At 38.6% G+C, this 20,648-nt stretch overlaps 1 protein-coding gene across 10 annotated transcripts in view; it reads left to right on the top strand.

Moving 5' to 3' along the window:
- The window catches only part of LOC128697460 (leucine-rich repeat-containing protein 40), a 75,703-nt gene extending 58,294 nt beyond the window's left edge, over positions 1 to 17,409 (top strand). For all 10 annotated transcript variants that reach the window (XM_053789148.2, XM_053789152.2, XM_053789156.2 and 7 more), the window contains 5 exons: positions 2,315 to 2,472; positions 5,291 to 5,492; positions 7,605 to 7,793; positions 10,117 to 10,302; positions 15,281 to 17,409. In XM_053789148.2, coding sequence (XP_053645123.1) covers positions 2,315 to 2,472; positions 5,291 to 5,492; positions 7,605 to 7,793; positions 10,117 to 10,302; positions 15,281 to 15,389 — 844 coding nt within the window. In that variant the 3' untranslated portion in view covers positions 15,390 to 17,409. The remainder of the gene's footprint in view (positions 1 to 2,314; positions 2,473 to 5,290; positions 5,493 to 7,604; positions 7,794 to 10,116; positions 10,303 to 15,280) is intronic.
- The last annotated feature ends 3,239 nt before the right edge of the window (positions 17,410 to 20,648 follow it).

Genomic DNA, 20,648 nt, shown 5'->3' with positions numbered 1-20,648 from the left:
AGTAACCCCTTCTGTATAAATTACTAAATTTAGAAAGAAAACTTTTGTTTTTCTGTTTAGGTCACCCTGCCTTGGTGGAATATAGCAAGTTGTTAAAAAAAAGAAAAGTCAAGCTCATATTAAAGTAAGAAGGTGCTTTTTAACAGTAGCTTTGATGTGGTTGATTGATATGGAACTTCTGGAATCTTTAGGCAAGGAGTTCCAGATTTTAGGTCCTTATATGTATTGAGCTTTTACACAGGTTGAGTTGGACATAGGGCATATCATTGAGATTTTTGTGTACAGTATTATGTCTTTGAGTTCTATGGCAGCTATTACAGTTTTAGCAAGACAGCCATTGAATGAATGCTGGTGAATATCTTGTCTTCTCTGGGTCGCCTACCTTGACGAGAAGCATCCAGTGTGGTAAATAAAGAAAATTAAGTTTATCATAAAAATAATTGATACTGTATCATGTATCTTTATATTAATTTGCAATATTTTATACTATTAACAAATTGTTCAATAATTATAATGTTTTAAGCATTTAATGTAATTGAAAATCTATAAAACTGTTGCCAGAAGAGATCAAGTTGCAAAAGATGTTTTAAGTTGTGCTAGGAGGGATTCAGTTAAGTGTATTAATTGGTGAGGGACTTAGTGTATGAAATGGTAGGTAATTTAGTATTGCATTGGTGAGTGAGTGTTAGTTTATGAACTGGTGAGTGACTGCTAATTAGTGTATGAACTGGTGAATGATTTGGTTAATGTACAAACCAGTGAGTAATTTAATGTATGACCTGGTGAATGATTTAGTGTATGACCTCGTGAATGATTTAGTGTATGATCTGGTGAATGATTTAGTTAGGTAGTGTATGAATTGGTGAGAGATGTAGTATGTCCATGAGCCATTGAATTATGTAGGGTGTGCCTGGGTTAATAATGCATATACTAGTGAGTTACGAGCTAATTAGTGATTTAGTGGTACATAAAACATTTTTTGAGGAAATTAGTGAATGAGTTAGATGCTGGGATATAAGAATAAGGAGGTTAAGTGTGAGAAACAGTTGGAAGCATTTGGTGTATTTGTGTTATGTGTTTAACCCTTTCAGGGTTTCCGACCTACTAGTACAGCTTACGCACCAGGGTTATTGATGTACTAGTACGCCTAAATTCTAGCACCTTCAAATCTAGCAAGAGAAAGCTGGTAGGCCTACATATGAAAGAATGGGTCTATGTGGTCAGTGTGAGCAGTATAAAAAAAATCCTGCAGCACACAGTGCGTAATGAGAAAAAAAACTGTGTTTTTGCTTGAAAACAGCGACTATGCACTCTACTTTCGTATGGTATTTATGGTTGTATTCTAGTTTTCTTGGTCTCATTTTATAGAATGGAAGACATAGTAGAGAAATTGAGATGACTTTGATTGATTTCACAATGAATAGTACCTTGAAATTGAGCTCAAAGTAGCAGAAATTTTCGATTTTTGCCGAAGTTTAAAAGTAAACAAATCATGCCACGCGTCCAATACACGTCAACTGGTGAGTCTAATATTCTTTCACAAGTGTGCTGATATTATTTATACCATTTCTACACTAATGCAGTAGTCTGCATAACAGTAAATCTTCTGTTTTTTGTGAGAATAAAAATTCAAAGTGGAAAGCAAAAGAAATGTAAGAGGGGCCTGGGGACATGACTAATGAACAGAGGAAATATTATTTTAGTGCCAGGAATGTCTGTCTTGCTTATTCTGGACACAATTTGGAAATTGGCATCTTTTGAAGTTTGTGTGAAATTGGCAAAATTGCTAATTTCTGACCACTTTATTGGATAGTTGAAATCGGTAAATGGGTGGTTTCTTGGACTTGTTCGATAGAAAAAATAGAGTTCTAGCGAAATAGCTATGATGATTGTTGACTAGTACATTGGAATTCGCCGAAAATAGGGCTCAAAATGGGCGAAATCACCGATGCGTAAACATCGCCGAGACCACTAACTTTGCGAGAGCATAATTCTGTAAGTTTTTCATCAGATTTCATACTTTCAGTGTCATTATGATCGGGAAAAGATTCTCTATCTTTTCATAAGAAAAAATAATTTTTTTTTTTCCGAAAAATTTTCGACCCTGAGAACAAGTTTAGGAGAGGGCCTCTCGACCCTGAAAGGGTTAAACTTATTTAGGAGGATCTTTATATTTAATACAATCAATTTTTTTTGTTAGGGTATTTGTCTGGTATAATTGCACATACATATATGTAAAACAATAAACTTTTGACATAATTGTTTTTTTGTACGGCATTGAATTTATGATATAATAATAAATTTTGCTTTACAGGCTGCCATATCATATTGGGCTTTTACCCCACTTGAAATCTATGCCATTAGAAGGTAATCCCATGCGACTCATTCGTCGAGACATTGTCCAGCGTGGCACAGTGCAGCTCCTTAAATATTTACGCTCAAGAGTATCAGCACCCATTAATACTTTTCCTGGTTAGTGACTGAAAGAAATTTGTTGTTTGAGTTATTTTCCTGAAAATACTAACATAGAAATAAAAGTTGCTTTCTGTTGTAAGAGCCTCTTACAGGTCTATCTGGAATGTGTTATGCCACATTCGTTCAGTATTCACTTTTGAGCCTCATTAAGGTTCATCATACTCTTCATGCCCAGTACAGAATTTCCTTCATTAATGCTCCTTTGTTGATGTGCACTTGTTATGCCTGACGTCAGAAATCTATCAAAGCTTTGAGCTACGGTCATCGCCTGCTCACACTAATGTCAACATCTAGCCCCCCTCTCTCTTATGATGGATGATTTATCTGCCTGTTCCTTGCCTGCCCAGCACCAGGCCTGCTTAGAGGATACTGTCAGGATATGCATTCAGTCCTGTTCTTCAAGGATTCCTGAGGCTAGTACTTTCATTTGGCTCACAAGTTTGTGACTGCCTGGCTCTGTGAAGTGTGTTTAAGTAGACCGGGATATGTCAGAGGAGACGATTTCTAGGAAAGCATTCCTAGGTCTGACTCCTTACAATGGCTGTACAGGTGACATTTGAAAATTACCTCCTTTGTGTAGGTAGTGTGCATAAAAAGGGTTGCAAGGATACCTTTATTATTGCTACAGTGTTTGATCCAGGGCTGGAATTTATCAGTTATACAAAAAGCATGCAGAAACACAGGCCAGTCTTAAGAGAGGCCACGGTTTAGGTCCACTGTGGGAAAGGTTCAGGGGTGAGGTAAAAAGAGATATCAAGGAGGCCCTGACTTTCCCATCCCTTGCATTGCCTACCTGATCTCATGTTCTTGACTTTTCCACATACTTAACTCCTGGACCTTAGCAATAACCCCACCTTGGGTCTCTTCTGTTACCTTTTCTCAAGCTTGACTTGATAGTCTAGTCCTAGACAAAACATTGTAACAGCAATAATAGTATACCTGCAACAGTGCCTTTTTATCCTCCTGTTGACCTGCACCTTGTAACAGGTGGTGTGAAAAGACCTTTGTGCCTATGGTCACTGGAAGGCCTTTTCAAGAAGGTGTGATCTCTTGTTCTTTTCCAGGGGGGCCCCTGAGCCACCTTGGTGTTGACTGACCCCTAGGTCTCTCACAACCTATGTCTGGAAGCCTGTCATATGACATCATGCTGAGAACAGAAGGCTGGCAGCCAAACTACTGGACTATTTGTTAACCATTCTGACCTCCTTAATAAGATTTTGGATGTACCTGTCTGAGTGCATATTTCTTCTACAGGAATATTTTAAGTTCAGTGGAGGATTGGAATTGCCCAAAGGATTCTGAGGAGCTCTGGGTTTCTCACATGTTTTCTTTTCTGCTTATAAAACTTCATGGCTTTCTCCTAAGACTCACTGTTTAGAACTGTCCTCACTTGTACTGGCTGCAGTCTTGCTCTTTTTTTGGGGAAACTATTGAGATTTGGCTGTCCTGCACTTTTCTTTTTTAGGATATGATCTCTGTTTCTCTCATCTCCACCCTATTTCCCATGTATTTTTTTTTTTTTTAAGATGTTGGCCGTCTCCCACCGAGGTAGGGTGACCCATAAAAGAAACACTTTCATCATCGTTCAACACTTTCACTATCATTCACACATAATCATTGTCTTTGCAGAGACGCTTAGATTCGACACTTTAGATGTCATTCCAAACAGCCAATATCCCAAACCCCTCCTTTAAAGTGCAGATATTGTACTTCCCACCTCTAGGACTCAAGTTCGGCTAACTGACTCAAGAAATCGTAATGACACGATTGCAAACAAACGGGCTGGAGTTTTGAGACTCTATGACCGCGGGTTCAATCCCGGCCGGGGGTATGGTTTCGGCTAACTGGTTTCCCTGAATCCCTTCACAGAATATTACCCTGCTCACACTCCAACAGCTCATCAGTTCCCAAAAGCCATTTCCCCATTCACTCCTATCTAACATGCTCACACACACATGCCTGCTGCATGTCCAAGCCTCTTGCACACAAAACCTCTTTTACCCCCATATATGCATGACAGTTCTGAAGTACTGGCTGTTTTTATTTTTTGTTTTGTTTTTGTTTTTTATCTTTCTGGAGTGGCATTCCAACTGTCACATGTAAAAGGTTGTGGATACTACATTTTATGGTGCTGTGGCTGGCAACATGGCTCTCAGGATACTCTTCAACTCGAGGAGATATTCCCAGAGGAGGTCCTGTTCTATCCTGAACATCACCAATCCCTAACTCATCATCAGTATGAGTCTGTCTGGGAGGCATTCAAGAGCTTCCTGTCCAGCTTCCAGCATCATCGAAGCCCAGTTTTCTTTCCAGCTGTTTCATTTCGGAAAGGTTGTTTGAATTGTACAAGTCTGCAAATGTACTTTGAGAAACCCTTGCACTTGTTATGTGTTTCTCTGTAAAAGAACTTAATCAAGGATTTTATTAAGATGCTGTTTCTGCAGTGTTCTCGTTCTCTGGCTATTTTTTGATGAGTCATCTCTACATGTTATCCCTAAATGTGTGTGAGAGATTTGAGGTGCTGGATATACATTTTGCACCTTTTGCTAACCTTAATACAGCACAAACTTTTTACATGGTTTTTGTGAATACAGCAGAATCACTACAGGTAAGACTGGCATAATCTGTTAATTTCATTGCACTGGATATAAACTTAAGTCTATGTACATGACTGTATACTTTAAGTACTTGACTCCTTATACAATTCATTTATTGTGTGAAAGGAAATATATACATATTGTACAATGGATAATTAATATTTTATTCTTTTTATATGCTGTATATTAATCATATTTCTGTACTTTTTTTTATCTAGGCTTTGAGAATACTTCAGCAGATACCAATTTGCTTCTGGGAAATAGGTCAATCCCAGACAAGTACCAAATGAGGAATACACAGACAATGTGTTACAATGAGAAGGCAACAGAAATTCCAGATCTCTTGTTTGAAAATGCTGCTGAAGCTGAAGTGAGAACTGTTGACCTTAGTAAAAATCAACTGACTCAAGTTCCAGATAAGTAAGTTATTTTTTTTTATCAAATACCCTAGCTATTTTTCTATAACATATTTCAGGTTTCAAAAACAGGTAAAATCTTCAGTATTTAGACCACCAGTGGAATGTGGAATAATTTTTTAATTAATGAGCATCATGGTAGAGCGATTCTTATCACCTGACCTAGAGAGAGCTTATATATGTACCAAGAAGCACAAATTCGGTCTGTCAGAGCATTTACACTGAAACCTTTCTTTCATCTCTACATTAAGTATTAATGCATCCTTGGTGTTAATTACCAGTAAATTTCCCAGGACTTCCAGGTTCTTTTCATTCATAACATTTACAATCATTTCCTTCTTATCATCTGTTCTACATCCATACACATTCAAATATCCCAACTTAATGCTTTTCTTATTATATTTAGCAGTTTACACAGGAGAAGGGGTTACTAGCCCCTTGCTCCTGGCATCTTAGTTGGCTTTTATGACATGCATGGCTTACAAAGGAAGGATTCTTATTCCACTTTCCCCATGGAGATGAAAGGAAATAAATAAGAACAAAAAAATAGAAGAAAACTCAGATGGGTGTGTATACATGTGTACATGCATGTGTAGTGTAGTGTAAGTAGAAATAGCAAGATGTGCCTGTTATCTTTTGTGTTTGAGACAGAAAGAGAAATATACTAGCAGTACTACCATTGTGAAAAATATTTATTTATCCATTTATTTATTTTGACTCAACAGCTATCTTCCTCCAAGGCAGATGAGACAAAGAAGAAAAAAAAGCATTTACCATCATTCATTCACTTGCTGACTTTCCAGAAGTGTGCTGACATCACAATCAAATTACCCTCTAACTGCAACATCCCCACCCCTTTCTTCAGAGGGCAGGCACTGCCATTCCCACCTCCAGGACTGACTGGCTTTACTGAACACCTTCGTAGAAGTTACCTTGCTCACACTCCAACAGCATGTCCATTAAAGATTACTCATCTCCTTTCACTCCTATCCAACACTCACACAAGCTTGAAAATACAGTATATTGCTCTTGTTAACCCTTTCAGGGTTTCTGACGTGCTAGTACGGCTTACGCACCAGGGTTTTTGACGTACTAGTATGCCTAAATTCTAGCGCCCTCAAATCTAGTGAGAGAAAGCTGGTAGGCCTACATATGAAAGAATGGGTCTATGTGGTCAGTGTGCACAGTATAAAAAAAATCCTGCAGCACACAGTGCGTAATGAGAAAAAAAACTTGGACCGTGTTTTTGGCTTAAAACAGCGACTTTGCACTGTATTTTCATATGGTATTAATGATGATATTCTAGTTTTCCTGGTCTCATTTTATAGAATGGAAGACATATTACAGAAATTGAGACGATTTTGATTGGTTTTACAATGAAAAGTACCTTGAAATTGAGCTCAAAGTAGCAGGAATCTTCGATTTTTGCTAAAGTTCAAAAGTAAACAAATCATGCTACGCGTCCAATATTCTGGCAAGTCTAATATTCTTTCACAAGTGTGCTGATATTATTTATACCATTTCTACACTAATGCAGTAGTCTGCATAACAGTAAATCTATTTTTTGTGAGAATAAAAATTCGAAGTGGAAAGCAAGAGAATGTAAGAGGGGCATGGGGACGTGACTAATGAACAGAGGAAATGTTATTTTAGTGCCATGAATGTCTTTCTTGTTTATTCTGGACCCTATTTGGAAATTGGCATCTTTTGAAATTTGTGTGAAATTGGCAAAATTGCTAAATTCTGGATGGTTGAAATTGGTAAATGGGTAGTTTCTTGTACTCATTCGATAGAAAAAATAGAGTTCTAGTGAAATAGTTACGATTTTTGTCAACTAGTACACTGGAATTGGCCGAAAATAGAGCTCAAAGTGGGCAAAATCGCCGATGCATAAACATCGTCGAGACTGCTAACTTCGCGAGAGCATAATTCCGTAAGTTTTCCATCAAATTTCATACTTTTGGTGTCATTATGATCGGGAAAAGATTCTCTATCTTTTCATAAGAAAAAATAATTTTTTTTTTAAATTTGTCGACCCTAAGAACAAGTTTGGGAGAGGGCCTGTCGACCCTGCAAGGGTTAAGGATGAATATAATATGGAATATTTTTATTGCAGGATGGAAATGCTGTCAAGGCATGTATCAGAAATCATGCTGGGACTAAACAAGATTACATCTCTCCCATTATGGATTGGAAATTTTCAACGCTTGCAGTTCCTTGACTTACAAGGAAACCACATCACCGATTTGCCTACTAATATGGCTGAGTTATTGTATTTACGTGAGATAAATCTTACAGCCAACAGGTATGTGAATTAAAAATTTACATTACCTTTCATGTAAATCGAAGGATTTTCTCCATGTTGTGAAAATGTAGGGAATATGTTAAGAGATATAAGACTGAAGGGTAAAGGTGAGTGGTAGAGCCAGTAAAGGCATTCATTAAAGAGTGTTAAGGTTGTGACTAAAGTTTTTTAACAGATATAGAAATTTCATTGCATTTATAGATTTAGAAAAGGCATATGATAGTGAATAGGGGAGCAATGTGGCAGATGTTGCAAGTGTATATGGAATAGGTAGTAAGTTACTATATGCTGTAAAGTTTTTATGAGGATAGTGAGGCTCAGGTTAGGGTGTGTAGAAGAGAGAGAGAGAGACTACTTCCCAGTAAAAGTAGGTCTTAGACACGGATGTGTAATGTCACCATGGTTGTTTAATATATTTATAGATGGGGTTGTAAAAGAAGTAAATGCTAGGGTGTTTGGGAGAGGGGTGGGATTAAATTATGGGGAATCAAATACAAAATGGGAATTGACACAGTTACCTTTTGCTCATGATACCGTGCTTATGGGAGATTCGAAAGAAAAGTTGCAAAGGTTAGTGGACGAGTTTGGGAGAGTGTGTAAAGGTAGAAAGTTGAAAGTGAACATAGAAAAGAGTAAGGTGATGAGGGTATCAAATGATTTAGATAAAGAAAAATTGATATCATATTGGAGAGTAGGAGTATGGAAGAAGTGAATGTTTTCAGATATTTGGGAGTTGAAGTGTCAGCGGATGGATGTATGAAAGATGAGGTTAACCATAGAATTGATGAAGGAAAAAAGTTGAGTAGTGCATTGAGGTATATGTGGAGACAAAAAACATTATCTATGGAGGCAAAGAAGGGAATGTATGAAAGTATAGTGGTACCAACACTTTTGACTGGATGTGAAGCTTGTGTTGTAAATGCTGCAGCGAGGAGGCGGTGGAGATGTCCTATCTAAGGGCAGTGTGTGGTGTAAATATTATGCAGAGAATTCGGAGTGTGGAAATTAGGAGGTGTGGAGTTAATAAAAGTATTAGTCAGAAGGCTGAGGAGGGGTTGTTGAGGTGATTTCGTCATTTAGAGAGAATGGATCAAAGTAAAATGACGTGGAGAGCGTATAAATCTGTAGGGGAAGGAAGATGGGGTAGGGGTCGTCCTCGAAAAGGTTGGAGGGAGGGGGTAAAGGAGGTTTTGTGGGCGAGAGGCTTGGACTTCCAGCAAGCATGCGTGAGCATGTTAGATAGGAGTGAATGGAGATGAATGGTATTTGGGACCTGACGAGCTGTTGGAGTGTGAGCAGGATAATATTTAGTGAAGGGATTCAGGGAAACCTGTTATTTTTATATAGCTGGACTTGAGTACTAGAAAAGGGAAGCACAGTGCCTGCACTTTATAGGAGGGGTTTGGGATATTGGCAGTTTGGAGGGATATGTTGTGTATCTTTATATGTATATGCTTCTAAACTGTTAGTTTTCTGGGCACCTCTGCAAAAACAGCAGTTATGTATGAGTGAGGTGAAAGTGTTGAATGATGAAAGTATTTTCTTTTTGGGGATTTTCTTTCTTTTTGGGTTACCCTGCCTCGGTGAGAGATGACCAGCTTGTTAAAAAAATTTCTTTTTGAAAGTATTGTAACAGGGATGAAATGAAATAAAACTGGAGTGAAAGATGGGAGACGTTGAATGCAATCTTATATTTTAACCCTTAAATGGTCCAAGAGTATATATACGTTCACTTGCGCAGCGCGTCGAATATTTTGAAAAAAAAAAAAAAATCTTTCTTTTTATATAGAAAAAAAGAGCACGAGGTACTAAGTGGTCCCAGATTTTTTTTAATATGGTGCACACTGTCAAGACCCATTCTATGCTGACCGAGCATCTCAGGGCAATTGTGCCAAATTTGGAGGCGGGAAAATTAAAACGTATATATACGTTTGGGGCACTGCGCACGTGAACGTATATATACGTTTGGACCGTTTAAGCGTTAATGAACAAGCCGGCAAAACTTCAAACCTTTCACTTGTAAAAAGGTAATTTTGAGTATGTGTGAAGCAGCAGCTTAAATTTGAGAAGTCATTCTCCATGTGGTGACCTGGCAGTGGCTTCCCATAGGGACAGTGTACTCTTGTTGATTAGAATTTTTTAATTTCAGGTCCAGTCGAAGAAGCTTGTGATGCCTTATCTAATTTAAAAAAGTATACTTTACTACCTTAATGCTGCCAAAAAAAAAAAGCAAGAAACAAATTAAAAATTATAGTTATAAGAAAGTAGTGAATAATTTGTTTTCCTTTTAAACAATTTGTTATAATTTTGCAATTTATTTCAGGTTTGAACAGTTACCAGCTTGCATTTATGAGATGGCTCAGTTAGAAATACTGTGTGCTGCAGATAATCAAATCAACATCATATATGTTGAGGGCCTCAGCAAATTAAAACGTTTGGCAACACTCGATCTCCACAACAACAACATAGATTTTATACCTCCACCTCTGGGAAACATGACACAGCTAAGGTGAGTTACTAACTGTTTTATCTCATTATTACAGGAATGTGTATTACATTGATTCATATAAATGAACAAAACTTACTTAGATAATGATAAGGAACTGTCTGTACCATCTAATAATTTAGAAAAGGCATTTTGTGTATGCACCTGGAGAAGAGAGAAGTGTAGAGGAGAGAGAGAGATTTTGGGAAATGTTGAGTGAATGCGTGGGGAGTTTTGAATCAAGTGTGAGAGTAATGGTGGTTGGGGATTTCAATGCTAAAGTGGGTAAAAACGTTATGGAGGGAGTAGTAGGTAAATTTGGGGTGCCAGGGGTAAATGTAAATGGGGAGCCTTTAATTGAGCTATGTGTAGAAAGAAATTTGGTAATAAGTAATACATATTTTATGAAAAAGAGGATAAATAAATATACAAGTTATGATGTAGCACGTAATGAAAGTAGTTTGTTAGATTATGTATTGGTGGATAAAAGGTTGATGGGTAGGCTCCAGGATGTACATGTTTATAGAGGGGCAACTGATATATCGGATCATTATTTAGTTGTAGCTACAGTTCGAGTAAGAGGTAGATGGGAAAAGAGGAAGGTGGCAACAACAAGTAAGAGGGAGGTGAAAGTGTATAAACTAAGGGAGGAGGAAGTTCAGGTGAGGTATAAGCGACTATTGGCAGAAAGGTGGGCTAGTGCAAAGATGAGTATTGGGGGGGTTGAAGAGGGTTGGAATAGTTTAAAAATGCAGTATTAGAATGTGGGGCAGAAGCTTGTGGTTATAGGAGGGTGGGGGCAGGAGGAAAGAGGAGTGATTGGTGGAATGATGAAGTAAAGGGTGTGATAAGAGAAAAAGGTAGCTTTTGAGAGGATTTTATAAAGCAGAAGTGTTATAAGAAGAGCAGAGTATATGGAGAGTAAAAGAAAAATGAAGAGAGTGGTGAGAGAGTGCAAAAGGAGAGCAGATGATAGAGTGGGAGAGGCACTGTCAAGAAATTTTAATGAAAATAAGAAAAATTTTTGGAGTGAGTTAAACAAGTTAAGAAAGCCTAGGGAAAGAATGGATTTGTCAGTTAAAAACAGAGTAGGGGAGTTAGTAGATGGGAAGAGGGAGGTATTAGGTAGTTGGCGAGAATATTTTGAGGAACTTTTAAATGTTGAGGAAGAAAGGGAGGCGGTAATTTCATGCACTGGCCAGGGAGGTATACCATCTTTTAGGAGTGAAGAAGAGCAGAATGTAAGTGTGGTGGAGGTACGTGAGGCATTACGTAGAATGAAAGGGGGTCAAGCAGCTGGAACTGATGGGATCATGACAGAAATGTTAAAAGCAGGGGAGGATATAGTATTGGAGTGGTTGGTACTTTTGTTTAATAAATGTATGAAAGAGGGGAAGGTACCTAGGGATTGGCAGAGAGCATGTATAATCCCTTCATATAAAGGGAAAGGGGACAAAAGAGATTGTAAAAATTTTAGAGGAATAAGTTTACTGAGTATACCAGGAAAAGTATACGGTAGGGTTATAATTGAAAGAATTAGAGGTAAGACAGAATGTAGGATTGCAGATGAGCAGGGAGGCTTCAGAGTGGGTAGGGGATGTGTAGATCAAGTGTTTACATTGAAGCATATATGTGAACGGTATTTAGATAAAGGTAGGGAAGTTTTTATTGCATTTATGGATTTAGAAAAGGCATATGATAGTGGATAGAGGAGCAATGTGGCAGATGTTGCAAGTATATGGAATAGGTGGTAAGTTACTAAATGCTGTTAAGAGTTTTTATGAGGATAGTGAGGCTCAGGTTAGGGTGTGTAGAAGAGAGGGAGAATACTTCCCGGTAAAAGTAGGTCTTAGACAGGGATGTGTAATGTCACCATGGTTGTTTAATATATTTATAGATGGGGTTGTAAAAGAAGTAAATGCTAGGGTGTTCGGGAGAGGGGTGGGATTAAATTATGGGGAAACAAATTCAAAATGGGAATTGATATAGTTACTTTTTGCTGATGATACTGTGCTTATGGGAGATTCTAAAGAAAAATTGCAAAGGTTAGTGGATGAGTTTGGGAATGTGTGTAAAGGTAGAAAGTTGAAAGTGAACATAGAAAAGAGTAAGGTGATGAGGGTATCAAATGATTTAGATAAAGAAAAATTGGATATCAAATTGGGGAGGAGGAGTATGGAAGAAGTGAATGTTTTCAGATACTTGGGAGTTGACGTGTCGGCGGATGGATTCATGAAGGATGAGGTTAATCATAGAATTGATGAGGGAAAAAAGGTGAGTGGTGCATTGAGGTATATGTGGAGTCAAAAAAACATTATCTATGGAGGCAAAGAAGGGAATGTATGAAAGTATAGTGGTACCAACACTCTTGTATGGATGTGAAGCTTGGGTGGTAAATGCAGCAGCGAGGAGACAGTTGGAGGCAGTGGAGATGTCCTGTCTAAGGGCAATGTGTGGTGTAAATATTATGCAGGAAATAACAAAAAAGGCACAATACCGTGACTGGAACGATACACAAATAACCCGCACATAAAAGAGAGAAGCTTACGACGACGTTTCGGCCCGACTTGGACCATTGACAGTCAATGGTCCAAGTCGGACCGAAACGTCGTCGTAAGCTTCTCTCTTTTATGTGCGGGTTATTTGTGTATTATGCAGAAAATTCGGAATGTGGAAATTAGGAGAAGGTGTGGAGTTAATAAAAGCATTAGTCAGAGGGCAGAAGAGGGGTTGTTGAGGTGCTTTGGTCATTTAGAGAATGGATCAAAGTAAAATGACATGGAAAGCATATAAATCTATAGGGGAAGGAAGGAGGGGTAGGGGTCATCCTCAAAAGGGTTGGAGAGAGGGGGTAAAGGAGGTTTTGTGGGCGAGGGGCTTGGACTTCCAGCAAGCATGCGTGAGCGTTAGATAGGAGTGAATGGAGATGAATGATACTTGGGACCTGACGATCTGCTGGAGTGTGAGCAGGGTAATATTTAGTGAAGGGATTCAGGGAAACCGGTTATTTTAATATAGTTGGACTTGAGTCCTGGAAATGGGAAGTACAATGCCTGCACTTTAAAGGAGGGGTTTGGGATATTGGCAGTTTGGAGGGATATGTTGTGTATCTTTATACATATATGCTTCTAAACTGTTGTATTCTGAGCACCTCTGCAAAAACAGTGATAATGTGTGAGTGTGGTGAAAGTGTTGAATGATGATGAAAGTATTCTTTTTGGGAATTTTCATTCTTTTTTGGGTCACCCTGCCTCGGTGGGAGACGGCCGACTTGTTGAAAAAAAAAAAAAAAAAAAAAAATTGTGTTCGGTGGGATGACTTAAGACACTTGAGAGAAAGCCATTGGGGCCATTGGAGACACTGGCCCTTTACATTGTTTTATTGAATCTTTTAATTTTTCCTCAAAGCTCAGTAATTTATATAAATAAAGTTAATACCCGAAAAATAAGAAATATAAGTTATACAACTGTTCCTTCGTGAAATGCTACTTCCACCAATGCTACTCTTTTACTCATTTTTAATCCAGAGCAGTTATTTTGGAGCTAAATGGCTATTTTTTTGTGCGTAGTATAGTTTTAATTAATTCAGTCATGTAAATGATATGTGAGGTGAATTGAAACAGCTATCTCATTCATGCTTTGCATGCTATTTTTTTTATTTTCTGGAGACGTCAGTGATAGTGAACCTGGGAGTAATGAAGTAAAGTTTGATCCAGTAGCATGCAAGTAACTTGTACCTGAGGAAAATTGAGTACAGTAAACTCTTCATTTAATGGACCAAATCCACTGACCTAGCAGTACAAAATCTGCTAGGTCAGTGGATCTGGAAACGGTGGACAAAGTCCTTTGGTTGCAGAGTTGTTCATTATTGTTACAATCACAGCAAAATAATTTTTTCTTCATCTACCACAATTGCCATTACTGGCCCCCCTGCTTCCTCCAATTTGTCCATTAAACAGAGGGTTTATTATATTTTTTAAACACACCAGCCATCTCTCACCAAGGTAGGGTGATCTTACAAAGAAGAAAACACTGCCACTGTCACTCATTCAATCACTTGTTTTGCCAGAAGGGTGCCAACTTGACTGCAAACGGTCCAAGTCGGACCGAAACGTCGTCGTAAGCTCCTCTCTTCTATGTGCGGGTTATTTGTGTATCGTTCCAGTCACGGTATTGTGCCTTTTTTTGTTATTCACAGTTCAGATGACCCTCCAGACCACTACATCCTGTCCCCTCCTTCAGATTGTAGGCATTGTACTTCTTACCTCCAGGAAGGGTTCTTAAGAGGTAGAGGTAGGAATAGAAACATGCAAATTGAAATTTCTTGAACAGAGATTGAATACTGATGTAGCTTTGATGTTGATTCAAAGAAGCTATCTTGAACATTAGCTTTTAAAACTGTAGGAACTGGTAAATTATTTTCTGAATTCCAAATGGTTGTGAGGTTAGAAGATTTATAATTATCATATTTTCTCAATTTACATTTGTACTCATCAATAATTTTCTGTGTTTCATTGAAACGTAATGATAACAGAGTGGGCAAGGTAACATTTATGAAAGAATTCAGGGAAACTGGCTAGCCAGACTTGAATCTTAGAGATAGGAAGTACAGTGCCAGCACTCTGAAGAAGGGGTGAGGATTTTACAGTTTGGAGAATTATTTGAATTTTGAATTCTGTGCACTGCTGGCAAGGCTCCACACACATTTTTTAGAGCAGGTGCGATAGGGCCAATGAATTTAGGAGGGAGCGAATCCAGCAAGTGACAAGTTGAGAAACAGGCTTCAGAAGCTAAGATTCAACCACATATAGGCGAGTACAGCTGATGAATGAACGATGACAAATGTTTTATTTGATTGGTCACCCTACCTTGGTAGAAGACAAGTGGTGTGGTTATAAGTTATAACCATTTTATGTTTTAAATTTAAGATGCTACTTTCCAGAAATGTGTAAGTATGTTAATACTGTACAATCATTATCTAAAATATTATTGAAATTTTACAGGAGTTTACAACTTCATGGGAACCCATTTCGAGTGCCAAGAAGAGCTATTCTGGACAAAGGAACATATGAAATTCTTGACTATTTGCGCTCGAGAATTGTCAGTGAATAAATTCAGATACAGCTGGGCTGCACAAGGTTTTAACTTGAATAATCAGATGATTATTTTAATGTTTACGTACCACATGCATGTGAAAATTTCAAATTAAGAGATAAATACGTTGCTGTGTTATTAAGTTAGAACTGGTAAGTGACTAATAAAACATGGTTATTCTAGGATGAAAGCGTCATGGACACTCATCCATGAAAACTAAAAAGCCACTTGGATCGAGAAATAAAATAGGCTAAAGAGATATATATATTTCAGCCTCAGTGCGAGTCCTTTATCAGCAGGAAAGTGTAAAGGTTGCAAGGGTGGGTATACATGTGAAGCATTGCATGCAACTTGGCTGGAGACGAGTGAAAGTCAGGTAGCGGTTGGTGAAACGTTGTCTAGTATGCCTCATGTTAAGATGTACCCTTCATGGGAGGCACAGCAATGCTATTGAAGGACTCTTGATTCAAGGAATTGGAGCCACTCTCAACTTTGGATCCAACCTAATTGCCTTCCATTCCCCAGGCATTGTATGACCCTGGTAATTGTGAATAAAGAATAGATGCTAGAATGTAGTCATTTGTAACATACTTGGCAAGAGCCTCTGATTTCCATTGTCTTGGTAACAGGACAGACTGGAAGACATCTAAACACTAGAACTGCCAAACAGAGGAACTACATGACAAAATATCATGTTCTTGTAAATGAAGTCATTGAAGCCACACTAATCTCTTAAATCCAGCCTTAATCTGTTACAAGGAAAAAATGAAAACCAGATGTTACAACCATTTTTTTTTTAACATATCGGCCATTTCCCACCGAGGCAGGGTGACCCAAAAAGAAAGAAAAAACCATCATTCATCACTTTCACCACCATATATGCTACAATATAATGCAAATATCTTGCATTCCAGCATCTAATCTTGATACACTACCGGGTTTAATCAGAAATTTTGCTAATCTCGGCTCAGGACTTCTAGAGGTGCCATCCTGGTGTTGTTAACCAAGTGAGGTAGAGGTGGTATCCAGGGATCAGAAGCACTACATGTCATTGTGGAATGACACGTAGTGCCAGTGTTTGGAAGAGAAAATGTCTTATAACCAGGTCATTGCCCAACTCTGCCTACAGGGAAAAATAATTAAAGCTGCCTCCTACTCCAGAGCCACCAGATGCCCCAACACTCAATAGTACCTTTGTATACTCACTCTCTCTCTCTCTTTGTACCCAACTCTTATACAGCTCTCAAACCTGATGTTCTGACCTCTTCACTGCTTTCCTTTCCCCACCTAGTCTCTGGCTATCCCTTTGATGCTTACACCACAATGTCAGAGACCTCCAAAACTTGTCATTTTGAGATCCAGCAAGAACTCTTACCATTCCATTACAAACTCCTTGCATTGACTAAATACAAAGACTAAATATTTGAGGAATGAGAGGCAGATTAGATTCATGTCAAGGAAAGGAATGTTATGTCCATTTCCTTGAATCAGAGTCCCATTACCAGCATCAAGGCCACCTCCCTTGAGGGGCCTGAAAGTCTCAATAAATCCAGAAACCACGAATGTTGCTAAATGCTTTATATTCAGTTGATCTTTTTTCAGATTTAGAATCGTGTTGTGCTTCACTTCCCCTTTCATCATCCTGTAACTACGAACCACTATGCACACTGACACTGCATTCTTAAATCCATACCATTAAACCATCCACATCATTCATTTCTCACAGTACTGTATCTTTCTTGAACCATTTGTTTATACAGTACTTTGCACTAAACCTTTTTCTTTAGCTAGCAAACTCATGTGAGCTGCTATTTCTCAAAAACACACAAAAGCACAGATCATTTTTAGCTTAGTACGAATCATGTAGCAATAGTCCTTTCTGCATCATAGCATTGCTGTCCCAACAGCAGCTATGTTTGTGAGCTAGTGTGACTGATACAGTCGTGTTCCTATTGCCAGATCTGGCATAGCTGGCATTAGTCCCTATGGGCTATGTACTTACTGCCTAAAATAATGTTGAAATAAATTTTGTTTAACCTGAAGTGTTTTAATAGCCTACATATATATAATCCATAAAATCAAGTGTCATATTAACAGGTACTGCTGCAAGACCCTTTTGGGTTTAGAGCATTGTGATTTTTTTTTTTTAAAAAGTCGGCCGTCTCCCACCGAGGCAGGGTGACCCAAAAAAGAAAGAAAATACTTTCATCATTCAACACTTTCACCTCACTCACACAATCACTGTTTTTGCAGAGGTGCTCAGAACACAACAGTTTAGAAGCATATATCTATAAAGATACACAACATATCCCTCCAAACTGCCAATACCCCAAACCCCTCCTTTAAAGTGCAGGCATTGTACTTCCCATTTCCAGGACTCAAGTCCGACTATATGAAAATAACCGGTTTCCCCGAATCCCTTCACTAAATATTACCTGCTCACACTCCAAACAGATCGTCAGGTCCCAAGTACCATTCGTCTCCATTCACTCCTATCTAACACGCTCATGCACGCTTGTTGGAAGTCCAAGCCCCTCGCCCACAAAACCTCCCTTACCCCTTTTTGAGGATGACCCCTACCCCACCTTCCTTCCCCTACAGATTTAAATGCTCTCCATGTCATTCTACTTTGATCCATTCTCTACTTTTATTAACTCCACACCTTTTCCCAATTTCCACACTCCAAATTATTTGCATATTTACACCACACATTGCCCTTAGACAGGACATCTCCACTGCCTCCAACCGCCTCCTCGCTGCTGCATTCACAACCCAAGCTTCACATCCATGTGTGTGTTGGTACTACTATACTTTCATACATTCCCTTCTTTGCCTCCATAGATAATGTTTTTTGTCTCCACATATACCTCAATGCACCACTCACCTTTTTTCCATCATCAATTCTATGATTAACCTCATCCATAAATCCATCCGCAGACACGTCAGCTCCCAAGTATCTAAAACATTCACTTCTTCCATACTACTCCTCCCCAATTTGATATCCAATTTTTCTTTATCTAAATCATTTGATACCCTTATCACCTTACTCTTTTCTATGTTCACTTTCAACTTTCTACCTTTACACACACTCCCAAACTTGTCCATTAATTGTATAGTATAGTATTGTATAGTATTTATTAGAAATAGTCAAATCAAGGAAATTTTCTTCCACCACTGCCACTAATTGGAAAACCTTTAGTGAGTACACTTTTTTTTTTTTTTCAACAAGTTGGTCGTCTCCCACCGAGGCAGGGTGACCCAAAAAAGAAAGAAAATCCCCAAAAAGAAAATACTTGCATCATCATTCAACACTTTCACCACACTCACACATTATCACTGCTTTTGCAGAGGTGCTCAGAATACAACAGTTTAGAAGCATATACGTATAAAGATACACAACATATCCCTCCAAACTGCCAATATCCCAAACTACTCCTTTAAAGTGCAAGCATTGTACTTCCCATTTCCAGGACTCAAGTCTGACTATAAGAAAATAACCGGTTTCCCTGAATCCCTTCACTAAATATTACCCTGCTCACACTCCAACAGATCGTCAGGTCCCAAGTATCATTCGTCTCCATTCACTCCTATCTAACATGCTCATGCACGCTTGCTGGAAGTCCAAGCCCCTCGCCCACAAAACCTCCTTTACCCCCCCTTTCCAACCCTTTCGAGGACGACCCCTACCCCTCTTTCCTTCCCCTATAGATTTATATGCTTTCCATGTCATTCTACTTTGATCCATTCTCTCTAAATGACCAAAGCACCTCAACAACCCCTCTTCTGCCCTCTGACTAATGCTTTTATTAACTCCACACCTTCTCCTAATTTCCACACTCCGAATTTTCTGCATAATATTTACACCACACATTGCCCTTAGACAGGACATCTCCACTGCCTCCAACCGTCTCCTCGCTGCTGCATTTACCACCCAAGCTTCACATCCATATAAGAGTGTTGGTACTACTATACCTTCATACATTCCCTTCTTTGCCTCCATAGATAACGTTTTTTGACTCCACATATACCTCAACGCACCACTCACCTTTTTTCCCCTCATCAATTCTATGATTAACCTCATCCTTCATAAATCCATCCGCCGACACGTCAACTCCCAAGTATCTGAAAACATTCACTTCTTCCATACTCCTCCCCAATTTGATATCCAATTTTTCTTTATCTAAATCATTTGATACCCTCATCACCTTACTCTTTTCTATGTTCACTTTCAACTTTCTACCTTTACACACCCCTCAAGGAAGGTTCCTTGATGTTGGTGAGGGGCTCTTGATTTAGGGAATTGGATCTGTGCTCCAGTTCCCCGAATTAAGCCTGAATGCCTTCCACATCCCCCCCCAGGCGCTGTATAATCCTCCGGGTTTAGCGCTTCCCCCTTGATTATAATAATAATAATAATACCTTTACACACATTCTCAAACTCATCCACTAACCTTTGCAATTTTTCTTTAGAATCTCCCATAAGCACAGTATCATCAGCAAAAAGTAACTGTCAATTCCCATTTTGAATTTGATTCCCCATAATTTAATCCCACCCCTCTCCCGAAAACCCTAGCATTTAATTCTTTTATAACCCCATCTATAAATATATTAAACAACCATGGTGACATTACACATCCCTGTCTAAGACCTACTTTTACCGGGAAGTATTCTCCCTCTCTTCTACACACCCTAACCTCACTATCCTCATAAAAGCTCTTTACAGCATTTAGTAACTTACCACCTATTCCATAAACTTGCAACATCTGCCACATTGCTCCTCTATCCACTCTACCATATGCCTTTTCTAAATCCATAAATGCAATAAAAACTTCCCTACCTTTATCTAAATACTGTTCACATATATGCTTCAATGTAAACACTTGATCTACACATCCCCTACCCACTCTGAAGCCTCCTTGCTCATCTGCAATTCTACATTCTATCTTACCTCTAATTCTTTCAATTATAACTCTACCATATACTTTTCCTGGTATACTCAGTAAACTTATTCCTCTATAATTTTTACAATCTCTTTTGTCCCCTTTCCCTTTATATAAAGGGGCTATACATGCTCTCTGCCAATCCCTAGGTACCTTCCCCTCTTTCATACATTTATTAAACAAAAGTACCAACCACTCCAACACTATATCCCCCCCTGCTTTTAACATTTCTGTCATGATCCCATCAGTTCCAGCTGCTTTACCCCCTTTCATTCTACGTAATGCCTCACGTACCTCCACCACACTTACATTCTGCTCTTCTTCACTCCTAAAAGAT

Source organism: Cherax quadricarinatus, chromosome 44 (assembly GCF_038502225.1).
Source record: "Cherax quadricarinatus isolate ZL_2023a chromosome 44, ASM3850222v1, whole genome shotgun sequence".
NCBI lineage: Eukaryota > Metazoa > Arthropoda > Malacostraca > Decapoda > Parastacidae > Cherax > Cherax quadricarinatus.
This window is presented reverse-complemented; position numbering and strand designations above follow the sequence as displayed.